This window comes from Aricia agestis, chromosome 1, assembly GCF_905147365.1.
Source record: "Aricia agestis chromosome 1, ilAriAges1.1, whole genome shotgun sequence".
NCBI lineage: Eukaryota > Metazoa > Arthropoda > Insecta > Lepidoptera > Lycaenidae > Aricia > Aricia agestis.
The window spans coordinates 13,565,351-13,573,762 of record NC_056406.1 but is presented as its reverse complement, the minus strand read 5'-3'; the positions used below and the strand labels follow the sequence as shown (position 1 = coordinate 13,573,762).

At 36.9% G+C, this 8,412-nt stretch overlaps 1 protein-coding gene across 1 annotated transcript; it reads left to right on the top strand.

The window, feature by feature from the left end:
• The first annotated feature begins 5,759 nt into the window (after positions 1–5,759).
• On the top strand, positions 5,760–7,925 carry LOC121740228 (outer dynein arm-docking complex subunit 4-like). Its single transcript, XM_042132867.1, has 3 exons — positions 5,760–6,248; positions 7,071–7,331; positions 7,668–7,925. Exons 1-3 carry the CDS (start codon positions 5,760–5,762, stop codon positions 7,923–7,925), a joined length of 1,008 nt encoding a protein of 335 aa, XP_041988801.1.
• Positions 7,926–8,412: the final 487 nt, after the last annotated feature.

Below are 8,412 nucleotides of genomic sequence, written 5' to 3'. Positions count from 1 at the left end.
GGCTGGACAAATTTGAATGAAATTTTGTGTGCTTATAGTTACGTCTAAAAATTTGCGTAAATCTATTTTTTATACCTAAACAAAATAACGTCCAAATAACGTTTGCCGTGTTAGCTAGTATTATATAAAAATCTAATTAAATTGGTTTTCGCTGTTCGTTTCCATTTCAATCGAGTATTTTACCATAGTTTGTATATATTTTAGTTTATAGTCTATCTTAACAGGACTAAAGAGGATACCCACCGAATAAAAATATTACAAACAAGAAAAAAAATATTTAGAAACTAACTCATCTACGCCTATTTCAATATTATGTGCTGCAATGACTAATTGTAATAAGAATTTCTGTATTCACAGCCGAACATATAACCTCCTCTTTTCATGAAGTCGGTTAAAATACGAACCTCATGTGTTATCTATCGCTAACAATGCTCAACTCAAGTATAATCCGAGTACTGGCATATGGAATGCGCATTTTTTCTGCATTATGATAAAAGAAACCGGCAACTATTTTTCGTGGGCTGAATCGGTTGCATGAATAATTTCCAGTAATGTGGCTCTGGCCATTGCCAAACTTCCAGACGAACCGAGTTACCCATGGCACTCGATACTAAACAACTTCTAGAATTATTATTAAAGTCAGAATAATTGTTAACTTTTTAATGAAGATTTTGAAATAAACTCCATACATTTTTTGTCATTAAATTAAAGTTAAGTAAGTACCTAATAATTTGCGCCGTCAATTCTGGGTAGAAGCGGAGTTGCTTGGTTGGTTGGTTGAGCTCGCTCTCTTTACACTTTTAAATTTTAATATTATTAAGCATTTAGTTAACAGTTCTTGAGCTTAGTTTCGTTTCCGACGGGAAGGTTAAAGCGGGACTTTTTAATTTATTTTGGGTAGAGGCACCTTCAAGTTAATAAATCATATCCTCATAATATAATTTCTCTGGCTTATGAGTTGACTTATGACACATTATGCTGACTTTGTCTAGATTTATATCACATCGATGTCCTCTGATAGTAAATTGTTTATTAGCTTCGTGACGTAACTAACTACATCGGGTACAAACGACGGTACTGTCGTGATTCGCAGACCTATTTACGTTAATAATCCTACGAAAAATGTACAATCAAAAAAATAAAACTTTACGAAACGAAGCACGACAAGTCAGCAAGTTTTTAATTTATTTTTGAACGATTTAAACAACATTCGTTTGTAATTTGTAGCATTTGTAAGTTATAGCAGTGTATGCTATACTAGGTATAATATGCAATGTATCCCGACACCAGAGTCCGAGCCTTTAAAAAATGTTGAGCGAATTCATCGAAAAAAAATCCGTATATCAAAACATTAAAGGCTCGAGGTGTCAGGACACATTGGATAAAGTTTCAATAGCTTTTAGCTACTGTTTAAAATGGTATCTGAAGGTCTAATAAATAAAACACTCAATAAAAGCAGGGTACATTTTTGCTCTATGTTAACGAGTTAAGGTCACAACTCACAAGGCTATCCATAAATAAAATTTTCAATTCCCAAGATGACGAATGTTGTTAAAACTTGTGCTCAAGATAACGTACAGGTTGTGTTTACACGATAATCGGAGTTTCTCACGAACAGCGGGAACGGTAGAGCGGAGCCCTACCTATCTGATCGAAAGTTACGGTATGTTGTATATTATAGGGTTATGATTAAAAAGAAATGTTGGTCCTAAAATAGGTTATTTCAAAATCAAATTAATATAACATCACATCGTATAAAATAAAATTGCTTCTCGCTTTTTGTCTAGAAGTTATAATAATAATTATTGTCCTAAAACTTTTAAAACTATTTAACGAATTTTGGTGCTGTTTTTGGAACGAAGTTGCTTATCGCGCGTTCGGCGTAAATCTGAAGGCTAGACAGAACTATATTTGACCTTGATTTGACCTCGACATTTGTTATTAGTGCCTGCATGTTAGGGGCAGAGGGCGTTGATAGTAAGTATTCCTATTCGTCAACTAGATGGCGTTTTTTTAAATAAACAGCGACGTGTTGTTAGTATTCCTGGGCGTCAATAGACGGCCTTTTTTAATTTTTTTTTTTGAGTGTATAATATGTATACAGATTTTTTGAACATAAGAAATAACTTCGTTCCATTCGGGTGTCCCTTGACACCTCTCAAATTTTTTTTTCAAGAAAAAGAAGGTTAAAATAAAAATCTTATATATATATATATATATATATATATATATATATATATATATATATATATATATATATATATATATATATATATATATATATATATTTGGAATCTCGGAATCGGCTCCAACGAGGGGGCGATAAATCGATCTAGCTAGGAATCATTTTTAGAAAATGTCATTTTATTCGTGTTTTATCGAGTACCGAGCAAAGCTCGGTCAAATTGCTAGTGAATATAATACAAGCATTATATAAAATATGTATGCGGCAAAAAACATTCACCGGGTTCTAAGGTAGTATTTGTTACACTCTGTGTAACAAAACTTAGTGATAATACTTTAGAATGTGTATGTATCCCATGTGTAGAGTTCACTGTGAAACAGCGCTGAAAGAGCAAATTTTTTTGTGATTTGTATGGGCAAGCGCCCTCGTGCCATGAATTTCTAAAACTAAAAAAATATAATAATAATATTTATTCATTTCTTTTCCACTTTAAGGCCAGCCTCACACAGCCAGAATTTTAATCTGAATTTATAATCTGAATTCATATTAGTTTTTTTAATTAGTATTCTCCACACACATTCTGATTTTTTCAGATTATGAATTAATCAGATCGATCTGTAAGAATGATACTGACGATACCGACGACGATAAGGCTGGCCTCACACAGCCGGAATTTCATAATCGGAAATTCATATTCTTACAGATCGATCTATGAAATTCATAATCTGAAAAAATCAGAATGTGTGTGCAGCCTACTGATATTGTATGGTATTCCGGTCTTTCTGAATTAATAATATGAATTCAGATTATGAATTCAGAGAGACACTCCGGCTGTGTGAGGCCAGTCTTAAGGATGAACCCAGTATTTGCGTTTGCCTTTCTCTTTATTATTAAATAGAGCCAAAAGCAATGCGATTAGTATTAATTCTTCTTCCATAAAGACGTTTAAATATATGTGCGGAGAATCACTACTACTTTCACGGCGAACTCTATTATAAATATAGGGGTATACACATTACACACCCTAAAGCATTACCACTTGCTTTTGTTACACCTTGTTTAATAATTTTCTTCTAGAAAGACTTGAATTGCCAGTAACACTAACTTTGTTGTTTTAGTTGAATTAGCGATGCAAGTATTAGAGGTAACTTGAAATCTAGGGGAAGTGCCACACTTGACCCGCTACTGAACCGAGCCCTGGTACAATATGATCGTACTTCGTAAAGTACGTGAGTTACTGCCGCGGCCTCGGTAATGGAGTCATCAATCACAACATTCGGCTCGCCCATGTTTGCACAAATCGTATGCCGACCCTAAAACTACCTTAGGAAATATTTGGCAATGTCGTTACAAAATGAGGACCACTTATCGTATTGAAACAAATGGTGCGAGTTGAACATAAAATTAGGATTATTAGGTAGTTTTTCAACCTGGTCTAGTGTCTTTTTACCCCCACCAAAAAAAAGGATGTTATAAGGTGGTTATAAGATAATGAGTTTGACGTATCTGTCTGTCCGATTTTGTGTCTGCCCATGGAATCATAGCATCCAAACGGGTGGACCGATTTTGATATTTTTTTGAAAGCTTATAATTCATACTATATGATCGAGAGTGTGTCGTCATGACTGCAACTTCCAGTGATTGATTCAATATTTTTCATTTTTGATAGGTTTGGATAAAATATATATATTTTTTAAATTTAAGTAACATTTTTCGTAAAGTGCATTACTTACAATACAATTTTGGTACGTTCAAATCCTAATACCTCTCACATACAGCGTCAAGTTTTAGTAAGATATTATTTTTTAAATAATCGGCCAAGTGCGAGTCGGACTCGCGCACGAAGGGTTCCATACCGTTGTAGAGCAAATATTGTCCAAAAATTGTGTTTTTTGTATGGAAGCCCCTTGAATTTTTATTTTGTTTAAATATTATTATTAAATATTAAAGTACACGTCATATATTTTAGGCCGTTGTGATCAAGTGCCTACAGCTGTTGCCATTATTGATATCGAGTAAAAAAGGCCAAAAAATCACGTTTCTTGTATGGGAAACCCCCTTAAATATTAATATTATTTTGTTTTTAGTATTTGTTGTTATAGCGGCAATACACAATCTGTGAAAATTTCAGATGTCTAGCTATAGCGGTTCTTGAGTTACAGCCTGGCGACAGACAGACAGACGGACAGACGGACAGACAATGAAGTCTTATTAATAGGGTCCCGATTTTACTCTTTGGGTACGGAACCCTAGTACAGAATTTAAAAAAACATAAAAAGTTAATTTTTTTTTTTATTTCAGACAACACAATAACAAGCTGAGATGGTGCGAGGGAAGGAGCCAGAAGTCCCCACCACCAACCCGGTGGAGGCGAAGAAGTACCGGGACGAGGCCGCCGGACACTCCAAGAACGGCAACTACGAGAGGGCTCTGACGTCATTGGCCAAAGTAAGACTTCAATCTCGAAATCAACGCCGCACAGTGATCCGAAATCGCTAAATAGTGGACATTCGCAAAAAACTTCGATTTTGGTGTGGAAAAAATACCATCCGATAGATTTTAAGAAGAGTAACAATAAATCCACTATGTTTGTAAAGCGCGTTGGTTTAATTGATTATTATTTATTATTGTTTATTTATAAGTTTCATTTGAAATTGTTTGAGTTATTAGTGTGTGTAACAATTTTTATTTTATTATAATTACAATAGTTTAGTCAGTAGTTAATTTTAGTTTAATGTTGTCTTTGCTATCCATGTTTGTATTTATACATATAAGTATTGTTGCTTTTTAAGGACTCGTTTTATATATATTATACCCATACAATTTTCGTAATTTTTTTTTTTTCGCCTTAAAACATCATTTTTGTACAAAACTTTTAAAGGATTTATTGTTACTCTTTAGGAAGTCTATCAAACAGTATTTTTTCACACCTAAAAAGTTAGTAAAATTATTTTAAAATTTTGAACCCCTCTACTGCAAAAGGCTGCACGTGAATTTTCGTATTTTTTTTTTTACATAATTGATTAGAATGCGCCGCCGCCACTTCCGTGCCGCTGCCCGCTGGTTTCGAGACTGAAGCCTTAGAGTCGACACTAAATCAAAAAACAAAGTTTTTATTGGTATCGAGTAAGCTCAAAAGTTACTGAGCATAAACTCCGTGCTCGAATTTCGAGGCAACGGGGGCTCAGGAGGCTTGCTGTTCTATCGGAAAATACGTTGCACAAGCCTTGTTGCAGGCAGAAGGACAACGTCTTTTTATAATCCCTCGGAGCTTGCGTGGAGAGTTCCTATTTAAATATTATTGTATGTGAATATATTGATAGTATAGCTCCGCTATAAAAGTTAGGTATAGTAGAACTTTGTTTCAATGTGTCTCAAAAATGGCACAACATATTGACCTGAAATATTCCGCCATACGGTCCCACATACAACGATACACTAAGGGCCATAGGTGGTGCCTAAACACTTATAGTCGCCATGGAGACCACGGCACAGGCGTCGCTATCGATGCCTCCTCACACACTTACGTTATATAACCTCACGAGCTCGGGATACGCACGTAGTTTTGCGCAAAATGACGGAAAACGAGGACAATGCTAAAGCTCAAATACGCTCTATTCTCGGACCGACTAAAGATGCTGAATTCCTCCAAAGTTTCGTAAGAGTTGGCATCGGAGATGACGAGGACGAGATCCCGGTGCCCAAGGCCTCGATCAGCAAGCGCGCTCCACCCACCGCGGACAAAGAATCTAACATCGAAGATGACAAATTCTCCGGATCCCTCCGAAGGGAATCGACTAAGCCGGAGAAGAAAAAGACCCGTCGCCGACAGAAACGGGAGAGAAGACGCCGCGAGGAGGAACTGTACACGGACAAAGACCGAGCTGCAGCCGTGGTGATGGGTTCGAAGGATATCAAACTGTCTCTGAACATTAAGGATAAGACGGAGAGAAGCAACGCTCTGCAGATACCGGCCGAGGCCGACTCTGGGACGCTTTTAGCTCTGGCGCGAGCTGAGCTAATGCGGGAACGATACCGCACTGCGCTATCCTTTGTAAACAAGGTTTGGTGAAAAGTAAAGCTTTCAAATTATTAAAGTTCTTAACACGGAACGAAAGTTTAGGAATTTTAGTCGGAATTTTAAATATTTGTCGCAAAATAAAGAAAAATAGTTTTTACAAGAAAATATTGTATCTTTGTTAGGGTTCCGTGCCCAAAGGGTAAAAACGGGACTTTGTTGTCTGTCCGTCTGTCCGTCCGTCCGTCCGTCCGTCTGTGTGTCTCCAGATTATTCTCTATCTATCTCAAGAATACTCCCATACAACATGATTTTTTTGGCTTTTTTTACTCGTTATCAATAATCGAAACAGGTAGCCACTTGAAATTTTCAAAAATGCCTAAGTGTACTTTAATAAAATATTATAATAACATTAAAACAAAATAAAAATGTAAGGGGGACTCCTATACAAAAAACACCATTTTTGGCCTATTTTTGCTCTATAACGGTACAGAACCCTTCGTACGCGAGTCCGACTCGCACTTGGCCATTTTTTTAATAGGTCGTCAGAACTCAGTGTGGAATGATTATTATTTGCAAGTATCGTGTTATTGAATTGTGTCTTGCCTAAATCCTAATAGCTTTGTCCACACTGTGCCTTTTTCTGTTCGTCAAGGGCATGCGTTATAGCGCAGTCAATAGCGAACGTGAGGCATGCCCGCGATGCATGCCCTCTGACCGTATCCAAAACTTCAAAAATGACAATATTGGCGTTGCGTTCCTTGACGCATACAATTATTGAATACGCCAATATGAAAGTTGATGACGAAAATTGAAGATGAAAGTGCACAGGGTGTACATGGCTAATTTGCCATTTTATAATTTCAGGCGATCGAGTTGGCCCCGGACGAGAAGGCTGCATACGTGGCGCGCAGCAAGTGCTACTTGCTGTTGGGGGAGCCGCGCAAGGCGCTGGCGGATGCGGAGACAGCGCTCACCCTGGACCCGAAGCACGCGAAGGCGCTGCTGCAGAAGGCCGAGGCGCTGTACTACTGCGGGGAGTTCGAGATGAGTCTGGTCCACTACCACCGAGGTCTGCGCGCCAGACCCGACCTCAATGAGTTCAGATTGGGAGTTCAAAAGGCACAGGTAGCACCATATGATAAATTTATATTATACTCATAAAGTTTTATAATACCATGATGATATACTTACAATATATTAACATAATTCCCATAAGTTGTATTCCACCCTAGTTTTGTTACACCTTGTATAGACAAGGTGTAGCAAGCTAAAAGAGTAACTTTTTTGAATTTTTTAAATATTTAAAACTCATTACGCTGGGACGCGTGTCCATACAAATCACAAAAAAATTGCTCTGTCAGCGCTGCTACTTTCACAGTGAACATTATCATGGTATTATCACTATGTTTCGTTACATCCTGTAGATAGACAGTATCTAAACCATTTTATGTCTCTTATCAGGAAGCTATCGAAAACACCATTGGGTCCGTGAAACAAGTTCAAAGAGCAACGAAACGAACGGCAGCCAAGTCTTCGCGACCGGCCCTCGGCCAGCTCATGTCTGATAAGATATATTTGGAGAACCTCTTGAAAAACCCCAACTTGGCCATAGCGGATAAGAAAAACGACGTAGTGATGAAGCAGGCTGAGGAAGCGTTACGTTTTCTTGAAAATAGAGAGGAGTTTTGGAGACAACAACAAACGTCCACGCGACACTAGATAGTTTATTAGATTAGCTATATTATGTTTGCTCAAACTCACACTGATGGCTTTCAAGCCGTCATAAGAAAGCGAGTAGCTTCTTTGATGAGCAGAGTTCGCGCAAGCACCAACACTATTCTTAGGGTGATAAGCGATAAAGTAGAGTGTCCAATCATGCGACATTGGGTGCATATTCATGTTTACGTGCCCAGTGCTGCTGGTAGGCCACGTAGATATTTTAACTAATAATATTATTCCTGAGTACTAACATAGTTTGTAATAAAATAATTATTGTATTTACTAACAGCTTATGGACTCCGGTCTGAAATAAACATTTTTATTTTTATTTACTTATTTTATTTATATTAGACGTAACTATTATTTATTAATAATTTAAAGTTTTAATTGCGGTAATATAGGAATTTAAAATAAAGCTTTTATAATATATTATCGTTTTATTCCTTAAGTATTAATTTAGATTTTAGTTTAGTTTAGCCTGGACCGG

Bases quoted from the DNA above. Each gene is read 5' to 3' on its own strand.
- LOC121740228 (XM_042132867.1), top strand. From the start codon at position 5,760: ATGACGGAAAACGAGGACAATGCTAAAGCTCAAATACGCTCTATTCTC. The intron at 6,249-7,070 runs GTTTGGTGAAAA...TTATAATTTCAG, and splicing joins CGCTATCCTTTGTAAACAAG to GCGATCGAGTTGGCCCCGGA. The intron at 7,332-7,667 runs GTAGCACCATAT...GTCTCTTATCAG, and splicing joins TGGGAGTTCAAAAGGCACAG to GAAGCTATCGAAAACACCAT.